Source organism: Ambystoma mexicanum, chromosome 6q (assembly GCF_040938575.1).
Source record: "Ambystoma mexicanum isolate Mex_15411 chromosome 6q, UKY_AmexF1_1, whole genome shotgun sequence".
In the NCBI taxonomy this organism is placed as follows: Eukaryota; Metazoa; Chordata; class Amphibia; order Caudata; family Ambystomatidae; genus Ambystoma; species Ambystoma mexicanum.
Window position 1 is genome coordinate 460,641,153 of NC_090937.1, and position 25,227 is coordinate 460,666,379.

The 25,227-nt window shown below is 47.6% G+C and overlaps 1 protein-coding gene across 2 annotated transcripts in view; it reads right to left on the bottom strand.

The window, feature by feature from the left end:
* The window catches only part of NPNT (nephronectin), a 325,821-nt gene extending 315,485 nt beyond the window's left edge, over positions 1-10,336 (bottom strand). For both annotated transcript variants that reach the window (XM_069630946.1, XM_069630945.1), the window contains exon 1: positions 10,158-10,336. In XM_069630946.1, coding sequence (XP_069487047.1) covers positions 10,158-10,231 — 74 coding nt within the window. In that variant the 5' untranslated portion in view covers positions 10,232-10,336. The remainder of the gene's footprint in view (positions 1-10,157) is intronic.
* Between the last annotated feature and the right edge of the window lie 14,891 nt (positions 10,337-25,227).

A 25,227-nucleotide genomic window follows, 5' to 3' on the forward strand; every position in this document is an offset into this window, starting at 1 on the left:
GGGGTCAATATGAGCTGTGAGGTTGTAACATAGAGATTCACAGTGACAAGTATCCAAGTAAACACTTACACTCAAGGTTTCTTGATTAAACAATTATTTATTAATTTAACAGTCAGTTGAATAAGCCTTCTTTAAAAGGGAGCAAAAATATGTAACACTTAAACATACTTCAAAATACACACTCTCAGTTTCTTTAAATCAGTAGATACCCATTTGGGATGGCACACAGACACTTCCTACACCCTGATGTGACTTAAATAACTAGGACTCTGCAGACATAAATATATCACTGGCACATTTAGAGCAATACTGAGTTTGATGTCAAAAGGCAAAAGATTAGGGAATAAAACAATGGTTAACACATTTTCTTCAGCAGGTATGTACTTTTGAACCCCAATGCAAAGTAAATTAAACCTTTCCCAGTGACACAAGCTATAGAATGTGTGACTTTTGTTGATGGATAGTTAAAGCACAAAGTCAGAGGTAAGAAGAGTCTATCAGGGAACAAGGACAGCCAATGTCAATTGAGCAAAAAGTATTGGGGAGCTGAAGCACTTCTTGAAGGTAAGTAAAAACTCTTTCAGAATGTTTTAGAAATCTTTGTAGAAAATTAAATCACTGTTGGGCCACAAGCTGGGAGGCTTGTGAGGGGCAAAGCTGCAAGCAACTCTGCAAAAAGCAACCAAGACAAGTCTCAACTAAGAGCTAGTAAGGCTGCACGACAAGAGGTAGGTACCCCTTAGTTTACAATGCCTTAGGTCTGAAGAAATTGGTTCCAGCTGGCTTCTGCTCCTGTTTTAGAATGGCAGATCCTGTTGTTCCTGGGCCTCAGTCATGGGGACATGAGGGAGGACGTCTGGGGACTCCTGCACTGCGGTTTGAAGGTCGGCGGCAGCAATGGGCAAATTTCAGATCAGCGGCACTTCACGGTTTCAGCTTCTCATGAATAGCACCACTGCGGTTCTCGGATACCTTACGGACTTTCCTCGCATCTGGGGTCCACCACTCTGTTCAGGTGACTCAGACTTGGTCAGCCCTGCTTCATGGGAGTCCGGAGGATCTTCCTGTAGCTCGGGTCTGACTTAAAAATGAGCCACTCAATTATGGTGTTCTTCTCCCTGGCAACCGTTTCCTGCACCATCAATGGAAGTACAGTCAGCTCCGAGAGGATGCTTTTCTGCAGCTGCAATTGCAGCCCGTAGTAGAAACACTCAATGATAGAAAATAAATAAAGCACTGCCACCAGCTAGTCATTGTAGAAAGGGTGGCATAAAAATGTTACATGATAAACTAGACAGAGAGGATACTAAGTAACCCCTCCAACACCCTATTGTTAGATAGCGTGTGCTGGGTCTAGAAAGTAACAAAATGTAAGTAAAGTCAATTTAACTTCACTGCTCTTGGAAACAGTGGTTTTAACCAAGACAAGGTATTTAAACCTTTGGGAAATCTGTAAGAATTCAATCGGTGCCACTGCACTGAAGGTGCTGTGTGTCACAATGTAAAAAGATGATGCCTATGGAGTTTGTCAGACCCCAACACCCCAAAAAACACAGTGTTCAAATCACAGAAAAATACATGAGAGTGTGGGAAAAAGGTCTCACTCTCTCTAGGATAAAAATTCAAAGTCCTAAAGTCCAGCAAAAGAGTTGGGGATCTCTAAGGTCGAAGGGAATCAGCACATTTCGGAGAATTCTCCCTAACAGAGGGAGACTGGGAGAGAGACTTGACTCGAGCTAACTTAAGGTAAGTGAGTTGTGAGTACTAGGGTGTGATGCATATTGTGTGGGGGGACAGTGTAAATGTGTGATGGTATATAGGTTAAGGGTTCCCTTACGAACCTCAGCGGAGCCATCCATTGGCCGTTTGCTTTGTTATTGTATGCAGCTTATGTATCTTGTTCTTGATGCAGCGTAGCGCTGCATTCAAGAGCAAGATACGTGAGTGCAATTGTGCGCGTTCAGCATCTCCCTCCTGGGATTGTTCGGGTAGGCACAGTGCGCTGTGTCCACGGCTGCCCCTGCCACTCCCCACCTCTGTTTCATGTATGAACCATTATTGTTTGGATAAAGAACGTAAACCTGCTCTGTCGCATAATCGCATTCTTTCTCTTACGCCCCACATAAAATTAGCAAGCAACAATTCATTTCATTATGCACCATTGGGTCCAATTCCATTATTCCGGCCACAAGACTGTCCCACTCTCCACCATTAAATGCTTCAGACATTCTCACCAAGTACCTATGCACAGAGAAGTAGTTACTCTTCCCCCCACTGCCTTCTCCTGCTGCCGCAAACACAGCCCTCCAGTGTCGTATGCCCCGAATTTCACTTCGACTAATCTGGAGAGATCCTATGAAAGTTTTCATGCGGACAATAAGGACTTAAACAACACTGTGGCATCTGTAACGGCCAAATTACGTTTTAGTAAAGGTTTCATTTTTGCATTTTCAAAGGACAAGTGGGTCCGTTAACATGGCGAATGTTTTGAACAAAGCTTTTATACATACTCCAAGCTTGGTAAATGTTACACACCAGGTCACTTTTTTAAGTGAAAAGTCAGTATTATCTGTTGCCGTGGGAGAGGTGCAGGTAGAGCCTGAGGTTGTGATTTCCATTAACAATCAAGTTCATTCATTAGAAAGTATAGCTCTAGGGGTCAAATACAGGAGATTTCATAAAAGGACACAACCTTTTAAAAGTGAGTATTTTTGGGGCACGATCATTCACATATCGGGCGTACCTGACTGCAATTTACATCCTTCTAAGGATGAGGACGTGAGTAAAAGTGAGATGGGTAAATATTAAAAGGTGAGATTTAATATTACAAGTCAGAACCTCTACAACTCTGGAAGGGCTGGGGAAGGGTCTGCCACCTGTAAGGATTTACACTGCTCAGGCTTACATACTTTTAAAGTATGATATGATAGGATTTGATATGTCATTTATTAGGCGCCGGTACACAAGTGTTTCTACTAGCACAACAAGAGAAGTTAAGGAAGACAGAGGGAGGACAAAACCACAGTTTTACTGGGCCTTGGGTCATTCATATTGTGCACGTCTGGGGAAGAAGGCGGGGAGAAGTGCCCGAGAGGGGGATAACATGACAACATTGAAATCAGAACTTGGGAATGTTCATGACAGCCCAGGACTCCTCAAAAGCCAACAGGGCTCAGGTATAGCCATTCTTAATGTTCAGGACAATGATTGGCCCATTTCAAGTCATTTTACTTCTGGCATCCACTGAAAAGGTCCTTCAACCCTCAGCTGTTGCTGTTGAAATGTGGAGTGCTGGGAGCAGGTAAAACATACTCATGTGTCCCAAATTGTGAATACTGGAAAGAAGACCCCTTCAGCTATGTTACTGGGGTTGGAACCACACACGCACACAGGCGCACACACCCCACACACACCCCCACACACCCTGTAGCCAGGGGACGGCCTCAGCCCTGGGAGCGCCCGGGGCAAAACAAAATGTTTGTACACTCCCCTCTCCTCAAGGCGGCAGGGGGCACCAAATTTGGGGTTGCGCTGCCACACCAAAACAGGGCCTTTCAAATGTTGCCCCGTGATGGTGTAGCAGTGATGGTCTAATAAAACGAAAAGCATTGGGATGACTGGGTGTATTTGAAATCAAGGTAGAGGGGCATTGGCAGAGCTCTTTTGATGTGTCAGCAACTGGATACCAGTGCATACTGCAGGTTAGGCAAGAGGTCCTTCGTGTAAGCCCCGTGGATCTCTCACGACTGTGATAACAGAATGCACTTCAAGGCCGGATACGACGGTATTGCAAAAGCTCTGCAGACGTCTCTATACTGGGAGACAGGTGTGGAAAGAAGCAAATTGAGGGAGCATGGTGGCTGTCTCAATTCATATATACTACTATGTGATATAGGTCGAGACAGAGGTGGATTGCATGAGTTCTTTGGATGTCCCAGTACTGGGCGACAAGTGCATACTGCAGACCAGGCAATACGTGAATTGTGAGAGCTCTGAAGAGTCCTCAATACTCTGAGGCAAGGCCTCCCGAGGTCAGGCAAGATGTACATTGAGACATCTGTACACACAAAGTGTACCCTCTGCATGGCCCGGTGCCACACCCAATAGACACTGTGCCAGGCAAGGGGATGCCTCCTTCAGTCCTACCCCAATAGTTTGATCCTAACTGAAGTACATGCTGTTCATGGCCTCTGGTATTCACTTCTGTTTTCTTTTCTTCTTTTCTCTTGTTTTATGCAGAGATGATATGTGTAATTTACTTCATACTGCTATTTTAATTTTGCGAAAAGTCAAGTTCTTTGACTAAAACACAATACATTTTTTTAAAAAGCAAAGTCCCCAAGGTGTCCCCTGCCCCCCCCCCACCCCCCAGATTGTATGCGTCTCCTACGCCCTGCATGGAAGTGCCCTCCCCTAGGCGGCAAGAGGTCGATGAGTGGCTCAACACCCCCAGCCCAACCCCAGTGATGTGCCTGCATATGGGAATCTCCATGAAAACAAGTCAGTACAAAGAAATGACTTGGTAAATGCTGGAGTGCTCCCTGAAGGGAAAAGAAGCCCACCTTGCCGTGGGCGGCGTGCCCTGTATATCCGCCCTGATGCCACCTGTAGAGACTGCAGGGCACACCTGGAGTACCACTGCTGCCATATAGCTGATGCCCTGGGATTTGCCTCCGTGTACCTGGCGTGCTCCTACAGCCACTTGTTTGATCTTGGTGTAATATCAATGACCTGCAAGCACCAGCATTTCTGTAGCCAATGGAGCCGTAGCAAAAGCATCAACCACACCGTGTCACCAGCTGCCCGCCCAGGCCTCTGACACCGGCTGTAACTGAGCAGACGACTCCGGCGTGTCACCTCCCCCCATGCGTCCTACTCCTTTGTACTGTACTTTATATCCTCCCGTTTCTTTTTCTCCAGGCGCCTTGAAGCGCCCCCTCCGAGTTAGCGCATTATAAAACTCAAAAATAAAACAATGTGACACAGCAGCAGCATAGCTGTGCTGCAAAGTACAATAGCAAAGCAGACGTAGTACCACACTCCACTGTCACACAATGCAACCGTACCCCCAGGATCGATCATCCAGCAGAAATACCCCAGCTCGCCAATGCCCGATATCCACCACAGTTTACATCACAAATTGGGATTATGGGCATGGACCCCAAAAAACAAGTCCACGGTGAACACAGGAACAGCAGACTCACAAGCTGGGGTGAAACCGAGATAGGACCATTTCAAGTTAGTCTCAGCAACGCCTGCAATAGGCCCAGACTCAGGAGATCATACTCTGTCATGCAGTGGTCGAAGTGAGCAGGAACGGTCGGGAGCGCTGTTCCACTATGATTGTTTACTGTTAACAGCTGCACCACTTTTTGCAACCATTGTCACCATTCCGGAAATGTTCTTTGTGTAGTTAAAGCACACTTCTCCACTGTACCACTGGCTATCAGTTACAGCCAGAGAGTAGACAGGGTAGGGCCTGAGCGGGCAAGGCCCACCCAAAATCTGTAAATGCCCACTCAGCAGCGCTGTGGGGCCTTTACAGATGTTAATGTCACTCTGGTGGACCCCACTACATTTGGTTCCGGCCCCACTTGTTACATAATCCTGCCTACGCCTCTGGTTACATCGAAAGTTGAAATCTTTTGCAACTCAATTGGCCGCCAACCAGCATGACTGCAACCCTTGCAACATGTGTTGCACGTTGCCCCTTCCTTCCTACTCTGCTCGCCGCCGCAGTCCCAGTTCCACTACTTTTTTGGGTACACTTCTACCACTGCTGTCAGGTCAGTCTCCCCTGCCTGGCCCTTAACACAGATCCTGTGTGGTACAAACTCTTCACCCAATGGAGAACACAACAGAAAACCTAGACTCACAGGTACACCTGACGGGAACTCAAGCTGTTCAGCCTAGTACTGAGCTCCACTGCGGGCGTCCGAACTTACCAAAAGCCACCCAACAGTCGCACCTTTCCCTCTGCCACCACCTTACACTGCACGCACACACAGCCCTGCTCGCTTTACATTGCGTTACATTCTGGAGTGTGACCTGGGGAACAACTTTTCAAGATGCATCCTCCCCTCCCCTCCAGAGCTAAGGCCCACCTGACAGGAGTGGCATGCACCATGAAGCATGCGCCCCTCCCCCGCTGCATCCCACCCTTTGTGTGTAGCATCTATTTCCAGCTTTCCCATGCTCTTATATCCCCCCCACCCTTGCTCATGCTCTTTCCTCGTGCAGATGTAGGATTGCGGGTGCACAGCACGCCACTCCACGGACAAGCCTGGGTGCTCCGATACTCTTACGCTGGGGATTTGGTACAGTATAAAAGCATATTAACACAACAGACACGGCTGGCGGCCCACAACTGTTTAGCACAAAGCACAGCACAGAGGGACGTCATTTGGGGGTTCCTAGGGGTCGCAACTGCGACCCCTGAGGCCTCCATTACTACCCATGTGGTCTCCCTGGCATTCCCTAAAAACAACATTTTAAGCCCTGGCAGTCTCCAGAGAGGGCTTTCCGAGCCGGTGACTTGCCGGGGCCACCCCCGACTAGCCCCAGCCATGCCGACACCTCAGGCAGCCCGTGCAGCCGAAGCGCTGCACGGCTACACGTGCTGCCTGCAGGTGTCAGCACTTCAGTTTAGAAGAAAAAGCAGAAAAAAAGGAAAATGCACCGGCTTTTACTAAACGAAGTACTGACACCTGCAGACAGCCCGTGTAACCTTGACTTCGGCTACATGGGTTGCCTGATGACTCTGTACCCAGAAACAATAGGAGAGCCCTACTCCTGTTTCTGAATACAAAGTCATCACGCAGCTGACACACCTTTCCCTCAAGGAGCCTGTGGTTTTTAACCACAGGCTCCTTGAATGAAAGGGCTGCCTGCTGTGTCTGAGAGCTGGAGCCCACTAGCCTCACTCCTTTAGTGCGCCCAAGCCCCCCTGCTTTCACCCCCCCCCCTTTTTAGTCATGAAGGGGTGCTCTCGTTAGGGGTGTAGACCACGCCCTACCCCGTCCCCCTCGATTTAGCATCCCACTCAAAGCACTGAGAACACCCAACCTTTATTCGCGGTCAGCCACATACAGAACTGCTGTGCAGCGCAGGCCAGCAGCAGCCAGCCCTGCTACCACACCGCACAGGAGCACACCAGTGACGCACAGCGTTCACTATAGCAGCCGGCTGCCCCACCAAACAGCAGAGCAATGCGCGATACGAACCCTTGATATGTATCTCCAGTTATCTTAAAACAGCATTACACATTGCAAAAAAAGATGTCCTCGCGGCTGGGTCGTACTTCAACCAAAACAGAAAGCGGTGGCGACTTTCAAAGAGAATCGCTGATACGAAAACAGTCCGCTCAGTGCAGATGGTCTGTGGTTAAAAGTGTTATGCGTCTACACAGATGTCGGATAGAAATATGAAGTGCCGTGATACCAGATTGCAGGCAAGTGCCTGTGCACGCCCGCCCCTCCCCCGCAGAGTGCACCCCCTGGCTGTGAAGGCTGGCCCGGGCCGTGTGCGGTGCAGCCGGGCTTCTGCCTCCGCTTCTGACACGGTCCTTCCCGGCGCTGGATATAAACACATTCCTGCGCCCTGGCACTCCCCCCCCCTCGCCGGCTTCATGCCTGAACTTGAGTGCGGCGCGTCCCACCTACGGTAACTAACACAGCGGGGCCCCGGGGCATGTCGAAGACAGAGAGAGGGGGCGGCGAGGGGGCAGTGCGCTGCCAGAGGCCCACGGGGCGTGATTACCCATCTAGCGCTGCACACTGATGGACGGCCGCTACTAAGAACTCTCAATTATATCAAAGGGGCCAGGACACGGGGAGCTAACGTGTCTATGTGGCCACGATCACACATCACGGACAGCCCGGGTCTCCTATGCTAAGTGAAAGTAGATTACCCAAGCAGTTTCTCTTCTCTGCATTCTGCTGATTATAGATTCGACTTTCTTGTTGTATATACAGCACTACAAGTCCCAAAATGCAAAGCTAAAAGTGGACTTCTCGCCCCTCAGATGGGAAAGCCGGGAGCTCTGTAAACAGACGCAACTCAACCACGGAGCCATTACTCCGTATCCCCAAAGCCCCGTGCCTCAACCATGAGCCCCACTAATGCCAACTCTTGTGGCAGCCGAGGGTACTGGGCAGGGCAGACACTGGGCCCGCATCCCCTCCCCACGAGCACACAGGTGCCTGCCTGGCTTCCACCCGCGCTGCGTATGAAGTAGTTGGAATAATGCGCTCCCTTGGCGCGCGCAGCAGCCCCAGTTCTACACGCTAGGGCTCCAATTCATGGCTTTCTTTGCACGCTGAAAAGTGACTCGGCACTGCCGACACAAGCCTGATTCATGTATATGCGCAAAGTGTATTTTTGCAGTGCAAAACCCTTTTGTACTGCAAAATGACTATGCCCTGACTGCACGAACTTTGCACTGCGAAAATACACTTTGCAGTTCCATCAATCAGGGTTTGTGTCGGCAGTGCAAGGTCACTTGCCAGCAGTGCAAAGACACTTTGAAGTGTGCAAAAAATTCCATGAATCGGGCCCTAGATGAGAAGAACCCAGTACAGGGCGCCTCTTGACACCGCGGCTGGTTCAAGGCACTGGGATCCGATGGGGGCAGTGCCAGCACCACGCCCCGTTGAAAAGAAAGCAAAGCGCCGGGCTAACCAACCCTTACGCAGCACGCCGTCCGATCGCGACTCAGAGCTCATCAGCACACCCTTCTGTACCAGTCTGAACAAAACTTTGAAAGGTTGTGTTCGGTTTGCACCTTGTGCACACTTTAACCTCCAGCTAACCTGACGCCCACCCAGCAGACATCGAATAAAGATGCAGCTGAGCTCAATGCGGGTGCCCGGGATGAAACAGTGCGGGGGTGCAGGGGGCGGTGGGGTGGGTGCACCCCAAGCTGCAGCTTTAATAGCAGATCGGAGAATGGAACCGCGAAACCGCGCCTCTCAAGAAGCAGAAGCATCGCCCCGGGGGCCCGCGAGACGCTGCGGTGGGCGCGTGCCCTGAATCCAAAGCGGTGCCCGAGGAACGATGCCCTGCTGCTGCTGCTGCAGCCGCCTTTGCCCACCGCGGAGGGCCAGGCAGCGTGGGCAACGCCTGGACTCCCCGAGTTAGACCCCTCTAACGACGGGCCGCGCGACACCTGTCTCCCGGGGCAGGGTGGGAGCCGCGTAGTAATCCGGGGATTTGGATACGCAGAGGCCCGGATTAAGGCGACAGGGGCTGGAAAATGAATCTACATCTGAACCCGTGGCAAAGCCTGAAAGGCGGTGGCGGCGGCCCGCGCGGAGGGTGGGACTGAGAGTACCACATCCCACGGACCCGCGCCTCCGCCGAGCTGGCCCCGAGCTCGGCTACCTGTGCTGGGAATGATTCCCATGCCACACGCACGCATGCCATGGGCATCAATGCCACGAGAGGACACCGGGCCAGGGTGTATTGGAGAGCTCCTTGGCCCTGTGCATCCGCTGGCTGGGGCATCACCGGACAGGTGTCCTCTCTAACTAGTGCCCGACACATTGCCAATGACGGGGCAAAAGGGCACAGGGGAAGCACGTGCAGGTACCCACACAGGGTGGCATCGAAGAACAGTGGGGCCCAAGGCATGCAATCCATTTAGTAGTATTGGCCACGCGGTGCACGGGGTCGTGCATCTCAGGACAAGAAAAGGGTCTGTGTTGCGAAAATGCACCTTTCTGGGATAGCAGATGTGGTACACACGCGGGCGCGCCTTTGAGGCGGGCGCAGAGCGAGCAGGTGCCATATGGGGGCTGGGGAGGGCCATTCTCTGTGACCCGGGTGCTCCTGCCCTTGCCATATCAGACATGGCTAAGTTCACCTTTGCGCAATTGCCGCGTGGTACACACATTCGCCCACAGAGCCCCCCGTGGCCCACCGGCAGCAGCTCTCCTGGGTGAAAAGGATGGCCTCACCATTAGCATCCTGGGGTGTCTGCGCAGGGCTCCGCAGACACCCCAGGATGGCGCATGTCTGCACTCACACACTGCTCTCCTGGCTACAGGTGGCGACCTGCATCCACCTGACATCTGCTCCGTGTCACCGCACCTTGCACGATCACATTTCAAAGTCCCCGGTGCCCGCAGTGCCAGACTCCCCCTCGCCCTCTTTCTTACCTGCCGTCGAAATCAGCTCGCGCAGCGGGCAGCAGGTAGAGCCCGGACACGGCGACCACCAGCAGAACATCCATGGCGCAGCACAGCACAGCCCACTATCACGCGCGCGCACACCACCGCACCACACCGCCACTGAGGCGCTCGAGGACTCCCACACGCTCACACTGAGCGGCGCCCGCCTCCTCTGGGAGAAGCCTCCCGCAGACGCCGCCCCCACCACTCCCACCGCGGGGAGCACCCTGGCCTGCACTCGCCGCCCACCGAGGCTTTCCATCGCACCCCCCACCCCACCCCTCCGCCCGAGCACCGCACAGATGTGTCAAATCCAGTCACCACCGAATGCTGGCACCGGTTCCTGGACTGGCTCACACAGCCCCACACCGACCCACTCAGGAAAAACATGGACTGCTGGCGCCGACCTATCCTCCAAAATATCCACATTACAGAGCCATCCAACATGAGAGGGCAGTCAGCCTACCCCTCGCCCCAGATAGAAAATAGGCACAGCACAGGTGCCCTGCACCATAACGCCCGTGCGTCTTCTACGGTCCCACTAAAGGCAGCCTTCTGCTCGGTCCATATTGCTCCCCGGGTGGGGGGCGCACGTGTGATGGGCAGCAGCATCCGCGCTACCAGGACCGGATGCTTCAAATAGGGAGCCAGCGGGAAGGAGTAAAAGGTAGGCAATTAAGTGCTCGCGTGAAAAGGTAATAGCTGAGGGTTAGGGGTGACGTGGTAGCAGTTAAGGAGTGGGGTGAAGGCAAGGGGTGAAAGGTAGGGAATAAAGGGTTAGGGTCCTGGGTTGAAAGGTTGGTGGCAGAGGATAAGGGGTGAAGTGCTAGGCCCTAGCCCTAGGAATGAACAATTAGGGGAAAGAAGTTAGAGATTTAAAGTTAGGGGTGACAGGTGGTAGGTTATGGATGACGAGTAATGGGTGAAGAGTGACAGATAAAGGATAAGGGGATGGGGGACATGTTTCCTGGTGAAGGGTTAGGCGATAATGGTTACAGTGATGGGTTTGAATAAGGCGTAACAAGTTAGAGGTTCACTGTAAGGGGTGTTCAAACCAATCTAATAACATAATGAGAACCCCCAAGCCCTTCTTTGTGGATATGTTGGAATCGATCCAGGGCCCCAACCCCTCCCCACCCTAAAACCACATTGGCTCCTCCTCGGCTTTCAGAGCTGGTCCCACTTCTTCTTTCTCACCTTCACTCTGGTCGCTCTGGAAGATTCCACGGCGACAGGTAAGAAAATGAAGTCTTCGCCAGTCAACACACTTTTAAAGACAACATTGCCACACCTCCCCTGGCGGCCCTGTGATAGCTCTTTCCACTTTGGCAGGGTTGTCCAACTCTAGGCCTCGAGGGCCCGGATCCTGGATAGCCTTCATTAATATTCATGAGAAAAAATGTTTCCGGCTATCGAGACGTGGAGCTGGACAACTCAGCTTTGGTGTCTTTCCCCACGAGCAAAAAATATCTTGCATCCTGCCTCTTCTATAAAAAAAAAAAAACATGGAGAACTACAATGTCCTGGCGAAATACCAGACCCTTACAATTAACCGTTTAATTTGTAAAAACCTGGATAAGAGGAGCATCTCCCAGAACCTCCCTTACAGTGATGTGAACAGGCTGTTTCATGACCATCAATCAGGGGTTCGCCCCACTGTACTCCGGAGACCCCCGGCCGGCCCATAGAGCCGAGGTTTGCTCCAAAGTACTTTAAGACGAGATAGCTGCACCTTTGAGATGGATGGGGGTGCAGATGTATTACTCCAACACCAATCAATAAAGACAACTCAATGGTTTGGCAAAGGGAGTCAGTTTAATGACAAGAGCAAAAAACAGGGAGTCATGGAATTCAGCAGTGATGCGATAGTCCGTCTCGCTTCAACTCCAATGAACTTCATACAAAACATAACTTTTATACTAAAAACGCGTCATAATCTGACGTGTAACACTCAAAAGTTAATATGCATTTCTATTGGTTAGGAAAAGGTAACTTTAATATAGGTGCTATATCTGTATATGGTAACAGAGTGAGGGGATTGGATAAAACACTCTCAGGTGGGCAACTAAGCCCTTCCTTCAAAATGACTACTGTAGACGTCACTAAAAGTACGACGTCCCATTGGTTCTACTAACTATAGGACCCTAGATTATTTGGTCCATTGTGATTGGGTTGGCACCACCCCATGAATATTCTTCCACTTCGCTTAGCAGCACACAGAACGGCCAGCCAGGTGCGGGGTGCCCCCGAGTTACCCAGCCTTTCTCCAATTATGGTTACAATCAATCATCACTTCAGCAACTATGTGTCAATTATCTCAATGTGGTTGGCCTCGAAACTGCATCTTCTGTCTGGAAAATTTCTGATATCTTCTGCTGGGGCAGATGCCAAGCGTAGGTGTGAACCCGTGCTCTTCTTGCTTGGCTGGTCATGTACTTGCCACACCTTGAATTTGCCTCGTTTCTCTCAATTTGTGTATTTGATTCTTATTTAGCTTGCCACCTGCTTACGCCTCCTCATCTCGACCTTTCAGAGACAGGATATTCTGTTCTTACTTTCAATTATATGTAGCTACTGTTCGTTCCTTCTATTGGTATGACCTTGGCTCTACTGGCACGATTTGCATCTGCCGAGTTTCGATTCAGCCTTCTCTTCTCATTTTACTAGAATATGAAGCTCTGATCATTCGGCCTTTAGTAACCTTGGTTGATTCTGCTTTATTTTGCAAAGTGGAATTACATTTATAATACTGTACTTCGTTTGAGGTAGATTATGTATAATGACGCATGCCGTGCTATGCTTCTACTTAGCATAGCAAGCCATACTGTTTTCTTAGCTTTCTTGCAGTTTCAAGCATATGTACAGGTTTTAGCTGGTTGAATATCTTCATCCTGTTTACAGCTTAAGCTTCTTTGTATTTCAGTGTCATCGTTCTCTTCTTCTAGGTTCACGATATTCTTATCCAGGGCGTTTCATCACTTTGTGTCATTTTTGGGTCATCATATCTTCTATCTGTGAGTCCGTCCGACTTCTCGTGATGTCACCATTCGTCTTCCATCAAGGCCTTTTTGGTTTCTTCCGGGATGCTACTTAGGCACTCTTCATTTCGTCTCATTTGCTGGTAGGCTTTTCTTAATGGATACCTTACTGTCCATGGTTTTCTGGGTACTGGTAGTTCAATAGGTGTTGCTCTTCTGTAAGGTACTGGGCAGAGCCCTTCTGCAGATCCCTGCTGGTTTATTTGCTCCTCGTAGGTCACATATTTTGGTGTGAACGTTCCTGGTACTTCAAAATGGGCGAGTGCAGACTTTATTTGGGACCTCCTCTACACTCCCACCTCTGGGCGATTCATCAACCACTTTCACTTCCTCATTTGGATTCATCTTACTTGGTTCCTCTGTATTCATCTTTACTTCATCGTCTGGATTCATTCATTCTTCATCTTCTGGGTCTATACATGATGGTTTGAATAAGTGTCTCTTTGGAATCCATATCTTTATTACTCCTTTCAGGATTCCTGCTGTTCTTACATGTTCGTCTTTATTCCATGTAATTAGTTGACATTGTCCATTTGGGCTACAGTAAACCCATCTTTCCACATCATTTCTGCATTTCCTGGGATAAAGAAACTTTGTTCCCTCAGATGCATGCCTCCTGGCCTTCACAAAGTCCCTTATTTCTTCATCAGTCAGGTCTTTGGGCTTCCATCCTGGATTGACATCAATCATGATCTTCATCCCTATGGCTTTCTTTGCAGTCTTCTGGCACTGAGAGATTATTATCTTGCTAACACAAAATCCTAATAATATCATCACTAGCAGGGCTCCCAGGAATTTGAATATGTCTGCCATCCATTGTGGAACCCATGAAAACAGTGATTCATACCAGCTGTCATCATCAACTTCGTCAGTTTCATTGATCATCTGGTTCTTCAGCTTCGTCAGCATACCTATGGCTTCTGTTAAAGTTCAATTTTCCTCATCGTGAGATGGTATAAATTTGCAACATGATTCTCCAATTTTGCACAAACTCCTCCATCCATGGCTATGATCATGTCAAGGACATATCTGTTTTGGAGAGTCATCAGTCAGATGGCTCTTAACTCTTCCTTGATCGCATTGAATACTTTTATAGTTGTGTTAATCGTCTGCAGTAACTCCCATCTGGTTATCTGCAACCATTTAGTATTTACTCCAACTTGGATTCTTGGCATAAAAATCATTGTGAACACTGATGAGGTGAGGCTGAACAGCCTGTGTTCATATGGGATTGCATGAAATGCTTCTTCTGATTTAGCAGAAAAATAATGTTCTCTCATCATTCGCGTCAGCAGTTCCACAGATCTCTTCTTCCTCAGGTGAGCATCTGCTTTCAGGAAAATGTCAATATTCAGGCCACTTATTGGGATTACTAATGCTGGAACGTGGACGTTCACTATTGTGCATATGCCTCGCAGTCTCTCGGCAGTCTGATGTATGCTTTGGATCCACATGCCCAATAATGATCCATAATTACTGCAGTTCCATGCACCATTCCTGGAGTGTCGAAAATTCGTCCACAGTTCTGATTCTCTCCCATTTTTCTTGTGCTATTATTCCTGAAGCAGAATTTTGGGCTTTCCAGTGGCACTATCTGCAAGGGTCCTCCTCTGTCTTCAACCCATGTCAATAGTTTTGCAAGTTTTGGCCATAATGGCTTGCAGCCATGTGGAATCAGAAAAAATACAATATTACGTCTGTTATACCGAGCAAAGGAAAACACACCGACACAGGCTTATAAAGATTCCCAGAATCTTTATTACAAAACTGAACAGTATTCAACAAAGTACACAAATAGCTATTTGGCCGTCAATACATCACAGAGACTACCAGCAGGGTACAATATGAGCAGTGAGGGAATTTCCTAGCTGGACATCAGTGCTTTTATACAATTTGTAAAATGATGTCCAGCCCCCTTACAGGTTAATCATGCACTGGGCTAGGGTCGCGCCAGGTTCACTTTCCTAATTTACATATCTCGCGCATGCGGTTTACTTTTCAATACATTTACTAACACACTCCATTATTCTTCAATTTAACATTCACACTCTTTATATATTGCTTTAATACAGACCAAACAATGTTTCGCATGTTATATTTGGATAGCATTACTGTTCTTGTATACTTGTAGTTTAATACTGGCATTTCAAGTAATCCCCTGCTCCGAGGTCAACAAAGGACAAGGTCTACATGACCCTAACATGTAGCCTGAAGGCAGGTTGGACATTAACTTCCCTACAGAGGTTGGAGAGGTTAAGGCAAGAACAAGGACACACGAGACGGCCATTTTGGATTACAGGGTGACGGTGTACAAAATCCCAAAATGGCGGTTTCTAACCTAAAATGGAGGCTTGATTCGAGATGGCGGCTTACATCAATTTCTAAGGTCAAGACCTTGCCGCAGAGAGTCATTTGCGTACAATTTTCAAGCAACTTGGCGTAGGCCAATATACATACAAATCGTTTGTAATAAGAGGCATAATTTAATATCCGGTTTGACAGCCATTCTGCACGATGTCAACAGATTCTTTGTAAAGTCCAGGGATCACCAATGCTCTGCAAATCACCACTCCTTTCTCGCATCCTTCAGGTGAGAGCACTGTTCCCCAAATCTGCATTTGGGCTCTATTCTTCCACTTTTGAGCCTCTTCTGGAGTTTTCCCTTGGACATTTTGTCTCAGATTCACTTCCCACCTTATTCCTGCTCCTTTAACTCCAGGCTTCTCGTTCCTGATCGCATGATTCCTAGTATGAGCTCTGTTTCTTGTCTTAATGTCTTGAACATAATCGTCTTCATCGGGATAAGCTGTTTCAGTTGCCCATATTAGGGATGCGTCACTTCCCATGAACTGGCCTCTAGTTTTGCATATGGCTACGTGTGAAAGACAGTGTGCTGTCTGGACATCCAGTTCTACAGCCACAAAGATCTTTGACTTCCCCATGCTGTAAGGTAGGAGTGCATAAACAAAGCATTCCCCCTCAGAATTTTGTTTTCCAACTTCATTCATGTGCTGGTACCAAATGTTGTTTCCCAGATGTGCTGTGCTGTCCAGGTAGTCGTTTAGTTCATTGTCATCTCCAGGCATGCTTCTCTTGATTCTTAGGGTTTTCTTGTAATTGGCTATACCTACATCCCTGAATGCATCTGTATGACTCTTCCTTGCTGGAGGATTCTTAGGTATTTCTGTCCATGGTGCAGGCCTCCTCATCTGCGCCATTTCAGTGGATAAGAGTCTGACAGCTCTTTCCTGGTCCTCATAATTCTTTCTTTTGCTTGCTACAAATGCCACACCAACCACCCTGACGCTGGTCCGGTGTATGGTTGTACTGTAGAACTGGAACTTGTCCCTCGTGTTGGAACATATGTGCTTCGTAATACAGTCCCTGTGGTTTTGTTCTTCAGTTCCTCTTGTAGTTTCATTGCTCTGGCTATGTGCGGAAACAATGAGTCTACTATCAGTTGTGTCCGTGCAGAGAGTTTCTCCGAGTTGGCTCTTATTTTCTTAAGAGTTTCTGATATGACTGCTTCTGTTGTTTTTCCTCTTAAATCTTCTTGTTTTCCTACAACATCTTCTGTGAAGTTTCTTATGGCAGGTAGTCTCTTCTTCTCTACTGCTTTGGTTTGTAGTTCTGCAGTCATTGACACTAGGCCTGTTTCATTTGCATTCAGTGTCTGCATGCGTGTGGTTGTCAGTAATCTTACTTCATTCATTTCGTGTGGACCCTGTCTCCGGCTTTTCTGCTTGTTTGTTACTACAAGATTGTGTGTATCATTGCTAATCACATCCATTTCTAGTTCATTCATTCCTCCATCAGATCTTCTAGGGACTGGAATGACTATATAAGGTCTGGGTGCTTTTGTGGGTTTCATGTCTGCATCATTAGGTGTGTGCACCGAAATTGGAACGCTTTGTGCACCAATAAAGAATGCAGTTAATGACAGTAAAACAATAATGAAGATGACACACCAATACATTATGGTTCTATACGTTAGGTGGCAGCATTTGCTTCCAGAGAAGCGGGGCTGTCTCCCCTCCTGCGGTAGGACCAGGTTGCTACTCTGGATCCCCATCACGATCATTCAACAAATGTCAGTGTTTATTGTTTCTGTGTTTAAGAGTGTCCGGTACTCCACAAGTGTCCCCCCTCTTGTGAGTGTCAAATTGTCTCTTATTTCAGGATACAGTTCCTTTTGCTAGACTATGGGACAAATCAATTTAAATAACACTTCAGTGAGTCACTTTACTGTGCGTGTTCGAAGTACGTAAGCTCCCAATCCACTCCTCGGATTTGCTTCAGTCCTGAGGATATATTGTACACGGATCAATATGAGAAAATAGGGAAAAATAACAAGTATAACAAGTGAAGTTCTTGACACTGCTTCCTCGATCTATCCCTCGGCGGAAGGCTTTTTAGAATATCCTCAGATAGCTCCTCTGATGGTTAGAAAGTTCCACTTGAAGCACGATTCCATACAGGAGCATTCTCATCTGTGCAACATTAGCTGGATCTCTGATGAATGTGAGGACATCAACATTGATCACTCTCCCCACTATCTTTGGAAAGTCAGCGACTAGGTGGAAAAGGACATTGTGTGCCAATCTGCTGTCTTCTGGTGACAGGGACATCCGTCCTGCCTTGCTGAGGTTCAGGATTATATGTTTTCTCCTTAATGTAAACAATGTCTGCACTGTCCGGTCGCTTGGAGTGCGACTAAAATTATATTTTTATTTAAAAGATGGCTTAAATGTTCTGTATTTGCTGGGTATTGAAGGAACGTGAGTGTATCTGTTGTTCTTCCGATAAGAGTAGGACAATCTTCAATTATACGAAAGATCAATGTGTTGATAAACTCATCGATTTCCCCATGTGTTGGGTACATTTGATCCTTTCTCACTGTACTCAGGGAGTAGGAGAAATTGTTTGGCAATGATGGCAAGCAGTTGTCTTATTGTCTTTTCGTTTTCAGGATCTTGAAGAAAGTCTGTGACATTGGTGAGCCTCCCTACCAATGACGGGTATGATCTTAGCACTAGAACAAGATAGGTTATTATGTCCTTTGCAATGTCTCTACTGTGGGACACCATAAGTGATTCCGAATAGTGTCTCGGTATTGAACAAATCGGGATATTGTATGTGTTCTTGATCAAAATTTGGCATATTCTTTTTTCATCAAGGCTTAAGTGCGTCTTAGTTCAAAGTTCAATAGTCAACAGACTGTGTTGTGGCTTATACATGCAATTTTTCTTCTTCACCTTGCAACTACGATGCACAGAGTGTCCGGTTTTTATGCCCTTATCCCCTTTTTTGTTTAGAGGAAGTGTCCAATTTAAGCCACAACTTGCAAAAGGTTCTTTGTCTGGCTGGTCATGCGTCCTTCTTCCTCGTCATGGATCTCGTCTGCATGTGCTGCAGTTCTCCCCCGTCGCTTGTTGGGGTGCAGACAGGAGGCCTTCTCCGATCTAGGGTTGGATATCTCTGAGAAAAATCCAAGCTCTCCTGCCTTGTAGCTTCACTGGTGGATGGAGTGCAGTCCTCCACTGTAAAAGGACAGTTGAATCTTGGCTCGTCCCACTTTTTCCTTGTATGATTCTTCACAAGGACGGCGTCTCCAGGGAAGATGGGTGGTAGACAAAATCCTTGTGCTGGGTCTGTTGTAGTATCTCCTTCTGTTTTCCGTGCTGCCCTGCACCCCTTTCGTCGTCGCTGCAGTTGGTCTGAAATTACAGTAAGGCAAGATGTAATGCAGTTCAGATAGTTTTGCATTTCAGACCCTAACATTTCTCCAGTTGACTGGGCATCACATTTAGCTCTATCTCGGGGTGTCAAGGGAGTTCTCATTCTTCTTCCTGTGGCTATCTCATGTGGCATAAGATGATGGTCGGAACCGGGTTGGTTCCGAAGTGCATACAGTGCCAGTGGAAGGCAGTGCAACCATCCCTTCCTTAGAGTAAGCTTCAACTTGGCTATCCTTTCCTTTAATAAGCCGTTGAGTTTCTCACAGATTCCATTACCTTGCGGATGATACGCCGACGAGACCTTGTGCTTTATACCAAGCAGCAAGCTAATCTGTTTGAACACTGCATTGACAAAGTGAGGGCCATTATCAGATCTCATGACCTCGCACACCCCCCACCTGGAGAACACCTCTCTCACAAAATATTTGGCCGCACAGGTAGAGTCTGGTTGTGTACATGGACCTGCCTCAATCTATCTAGAGAATGGACACACCACAACAATTAAGTATCTGTACCAGTTACATACTTGAATAATGTCGACGTAGTCGACATGCAAGTGCTGAAAAGGCCCATTCGGCCTGGATGACTCCTCTCATTACTTTTAATGTGTGCCCAGCCGTGAATTGCTGGCAGATTATACAGTTCACTATAAACAATGCAACGTGCTCTGTTAAATTCGGTATGAACCAGTCTTCCGTGAGCGTTGCTGCTAGATTCTCTTTTGTTATATGAGCTGGATAATGTAGCTGCTCCAGCGCTACTTTTAATAGGGCTATAGGCATTACTGGTTTACCAGTGCTGTCTTGTCGACACAAGCTGTCAGAGGGGTTTAAAGAAAACCCTTGACGTTTCCACAGATTCTTCTCTTCCTGTGGTGCCTCCCCTTGAAGTTCCATTAGCTGCGTTTGTCCCAAATTACTGTAACTCTCTGGTGCTGTTCGTGTAACCATCATTCATTCGTTGGCATCATAACTTCTGCTGCCATGATCGTTTCATTTTTGGATGCCATACGCTTGGCTTCCGTGTCTGCTGCTTGATTTCCGCATGAAATAAAATCTGTTCCTTTTGTGTGGCGGCGCATTTCACGACCACTATGCCCACTGGGAGCTGTAGTGCCTTAATCAGCCTGTCCAATAAGGCTGCGTGCTGCACTGGCGTGCCATCAGCTCGGAGGTAGCCCCTCCTTTTCCAGCGCGCTGAGCCTGCGTGCACTGTCAACGACACATAGGCGGAGTCACTGTACACAGGTACTTCCTGGTCTGTGCGATTCTCAATGGCGAGTATCAATGCCAATAATTCTGCAGCCTGTGCTGAATAGTGAGATGGTATTCGTGCACTAAGAAGCACTTGAAATTCTCCATTTGCTGTGTGTTTCATTACAGCAACGCCTGTATATCTTTGTCCGTCACTTTGATCGATCCTCGAAGACCCGTCAATGAAGACGATCTCTCCTTCTGCCAAGGCATTTTCCTTTACCATGGGGATTTCATCATAGAATTCTTCATAGTTTGCACAGTCATGTATTGGCTCTCCTTCAGTGACTGGCTGGCTCTGCTATAAACATAGCTGAGTTCACTATCTTACATCGGACAACCTTAATCGATGAATTGGATATGATCACTTCATAAGCAGAAGCTCTCTGAGATGTCAATGTGCCCTTTGGTTTCTCTTTGGTTTCTCTAGAATGGCAAATAGCGAGTGCTCAACGTACAACGTCATGGAGCCTCCCATTACAATGGTTGTAGCCTTCTCTATGGCGAACGCTGCAGCAGCTAAACTTTGTTCGCAGGGAAAATGACCTCTCATTACTGGGTCTAAATTCCCACTATAGTATGCTAGGGGGTTGTACCCCAACGTGATTCTCTGTGTGAGTACTGCTGTCATAACGGTGGCATTCGTGTGTGAAAACAGGTAAAATTCCTCTGCATAATTGGGAATCCCAAGAACTGGAGCTGTCCAAATAGCCATTTTGAGTTCAGCAAACCCTTTTTCCATGGTTTCAGACCATTCAATATTTTCCTTGGTTACTTGGGCTTTCTTTAGGGCCTGATGTAAAGGCTTAGTGTACGAGCTATAGTCAAAGACCCATGCCCTAACAAAGTTGCATAAGCCTAAAAAGCTCTGCATTTGGTTTATCATGTGTGGCTTAGCCGTGTTCAGTATGGCTTAAGCCCTTTCTGGGGTCACTTTCTTTCCTTCATGTGAGATCACCTGGCCTATGTACAGCACTTCTTGTTGACAATATTGTAACTTTTCCTTGTCAACTTTATATCCTTTCCCAGCCAGTATAGTCAATAGCTGAACAGAATTGTGCCTGCATTGCTATTCTGTTGTGCTGCAAATTAAGATGTCATCCAAGTACTGCAGGACAACACTTTTTAATGCAATATTGCTCAAGTCCATCTGCAAGACTCTGTTGAAAATAGAAGGAGACTCACATTACACCTGTGGCAGCCTCATGCTTTTCAGATGCATCTGTCTGAATGGGAATTATGTCAGATCTTGTGAGTCACGGTGCAATGGGATTGAGAAAAATGCATTTTTCAAATCAATCACCGTGAAATATTTTGCCTCAAGGGGTATATTACATAGGATTGTAGACGGGTTAGGGACTAGAGGGAACTCAGCCTCAACAATATCGTTTATTGGCCTCAGGTCTTGCACTAGTCTCCAAGACCCCCCTTTACTTTTTTCACAGGGTACACTGACTTATTATGTGGTGACTCTGACGTCACTAAGATACCTTGGTCCACCATGGCAGAAATTGTCTTAAAAATCCCCTCATCTGCTTCTCTGGACATGGAATATTGTTGTGCCTTTGGTAAAATGGCTCCTGGTTTCAATTTAATCCTTATTTTTCCAACCCCCTTCAAGAGGCCTACGTCATAGGATCCTTTAGTCCGTACTGAGACAGGCACATGGGCCATATCGTCATCAAAATATTCAGGACGGTTTCATGCCAACATCATTCTCTGGGGTACCTCTCTCAATCATTTTCACCTAAAAGGTGAGACTCACTTCCACCATTGTCTCTCCCATCTCTGTTTGTTCCTCAAACAGATCGTCATCGGTGACGTCAGTCACTCGATATCCTTCTTCAATGGCAATTATTGCGCACCATTGTCTGCCCTCATCATCGTAACCGTCAACCAAGGCCACTTTCCCTCCTATTGCAGCTGTGTGAATCATCAAGGGAAATACTTGCCCCTTCTCCTCGTGCATCAGTATTCTGGGTCTGAATAAGAACTCATCAGGGGTTCTCATGATTTTGTCTGCAAGGCCTGGCAATCCTGCTATAGGCACATGCATACCATATGCAAAAATGTCTGGCTCTAATGGTATGGCCCTCATGGCTATGTGTCCTGAGTATGCCCTAATCATTTTGCATACATTTGAGTAGTGCATTCTTGGAGGGGAACATACTATGCCCTCCTCCGTGAACAAGATTGTCATGTTTAACTTTGTCACCAAATCTCGACCCAAAATGTTTACTGGGGTCTGTCGAGAATATAATAAAGGTACATTCATTTCACATTCTCCTATGGAGACTGGAAGTGCATTTGTGAAGGGAACACGACTGGTAGCTCCTGTAAAACTCAGAGTATTTATGGCCTCGCCGGACAAGGAAAACTTGCCTTTGCATATGCACGAGCGTGTTGCACCCGTGTCAACTAGGAAGTAATATTCTTTATCCTCTATAACCAAATCCACCCTGGGTTCCCTGTTAGGGTTTGGTGTCACTGATAGGATAGAACACATCAGGGTTCCCAGTGAGCTGTCCTAGTCATATACAAATTTAGTCCACTATGTACAGGTGGATTTCCTCCATTTCCAGGGTTATTTCCCATTCCACGGTTTGGGGTCTGCCCTGTGCTCATTGTCTGTGATAACTGCAACGGCGCCTGTTGGGATTGTCCTTGTGGAAAATTTCCCATGCTCTGAGGTTGCACACATTGTTGCACTCCTGGCGCTTGTTGTTGCACTGTGTGATTCTGTGCAACACCCTGCTGTAAAACTGCAGGTGGATTCACCATGCCTGCTCCTGTCCCTTGGCAGTTCTGCATCATGCCTTGATTTCTGCATGTGTGCGCCAAGTGCCCTGTCATTCCACACAACCAACATACTGGCGGTGGTCAGATCATTTGTCCGTTCGATATATCTTGATTGCCATTTTGCATGTTTTGAAAACCTCCCTGATTGCTTTGCCATCCTCTTCCCCTAAATCCTCTTCCCCTAGGATAAAACCCTGTATTGCCCTGAATATTCTGCTGTGGATTAGTCATCTGCTGCATGCTCGGTTCAGCTGCGCTAGTTATCATAGCTCCCTCAAGAGCATATTAAATAGCATAAACATTAGTTTCTTTTGCACCAATTTCGGTTCCTCACCCTTTCGTGCAGCTTCTTTTTTGCGATTCTTTTCTTGCAGCAGTCTACAATAGTGTGCGATGGGCAACTGTATTTCAGCCCAAGGCTTGGCCTCAATTCCCACCAATTTCTTGAGTTGTTTCTTCACTGGCTCTGGAAGCCCTTGCACAATATATGGTAAAACACAGGTATACATTCCGTCCAAGATTCATGAATCTTGAGCACTCAAGCATCTTGGAAATTCTGTATGTAAATTAACGGATGCTCAGAATCCTTAATTTTTCGCGTCATTATAGCTCCCATATCGGAAGTGTCTGGGTATAGCACTCATAGCGCTTTCCATACTGCGGCTCTACAATTGTTAAATGGAGCTCCGTCATGCGAGGTATTAATTGTGGTTACATCAGGGTAGCCTGCTCGTGCCCACACATTGTCTGCTCTCTCACCAAGTATGGCGATCAGGAGACCTTTGATGTCCCCTATAGCTAACGTGTTTCCTCCTGTCATTTTGTCTAGCTCATGTATCCACTTGCCAGCTCCCGACGTCAGCATTGGAAGTTTGTTTTTCAGATTTTCTCGATCCATGTGTGGCCATGCAATATATTGCAGTCTTACTCCGCCTTTCTCTAGTAACAGAAACTGGGATGCATAGCTCTCTCTTTCTTCCCTCATGGTTCTTCTATCTAAGGCAGGGGTAATATTCCTGCATCATCATCTGCCTGGTAAGGACCTAAGTCTATCCACATAGGGCGGTGAAGACACCCCCCTCTGACCGTATGATACTTCTTCATGTTGGTCTGACTGCATGGCTGTTTCTGATGCTCTTGGTGCAGACTCACTAGTGTCTGACCATTTTATTTCCTTTTCCCTTGGGAGTCGTCTTTCACTTCGCCTCCCTTCTTCATTTTCCTCACGCTCCTCCCTTTCGGAGTCGGACATTGTCTTTCCCCAATTCACGCAACTTCTTGCCTCTTCATTGTTTCTACTGATTTCTAATCTATCCAGGGATAGTTCCCTATTCCCACTACTTCGGGTGAAATCCTCTGTGTCGTAGAGCTGGGTGTTCTCCAGGCGCTCGTCTTCCCCCTCCTCTTGTGGTGTTTGTTCCAGCCCCATTTCATCATATATTTTATCGATCGTTTCTCCGATGCTTCTGGTGTCGAAGTCATCTTCAATATTCCAAAAAAGGTAGCAGGCGCTCCTCTCCAGAAAGAACATGGCATGATAAACTGTTCTGAGATGAGAGTTTGCAGCACACGCTTTTTGCTCACTGTACCTTTCACAGATGGGAAATACCCATTTGCATATCAGTCTTTGTCCTGCCCACATGGGCAGTCCCGCACCGAAATGCTATGGCAATTCCTCTCTGAACAAGAGTAACGGCAGCAACCCCATACACGTGTTTCAGCCTTCTTGGGCCTCATCAGTGAGGTGAAGCTGTGCCTCTCTGAGCACAGTGAGCAGGGAGTCCACGTCTGGTTGCCCCCAGGTAACTCAGGGTGACCAACCCCAAGTTCCTTGCAAATGTTTCAAAAAAGGTAGCAGGCGCTCCTCTCCAGAAAGAACATGGCATGATAACCTGTTCTGAGATGAGAGTTTGCAGCACACGATTTTTGCTCACTGTACCTTTCACAGATGATAAATATCCATTTGCATATCAGTCTTTTTCCCGCCCACATGGGGAGTCCAGCACCGAAATGGTATGGCAATTCCTCTCTGAACAAGAGTACCGACAGCAACCCCATACACGTGTTTCAGCCTTGTTGGGCCTCATCAGTGAGGTGAAGCTGTGCCTCTCTGAGCACAGTGAGCAGGGAGTCCAAGTCTGGTTGCCCCCAGGTAACTCAGGGTGACCAACCCCAAGTTCCTTGCAAATGTTTCAAAAAAGGTAGCAAGCGCTCCTCTCCAGAAAGAACA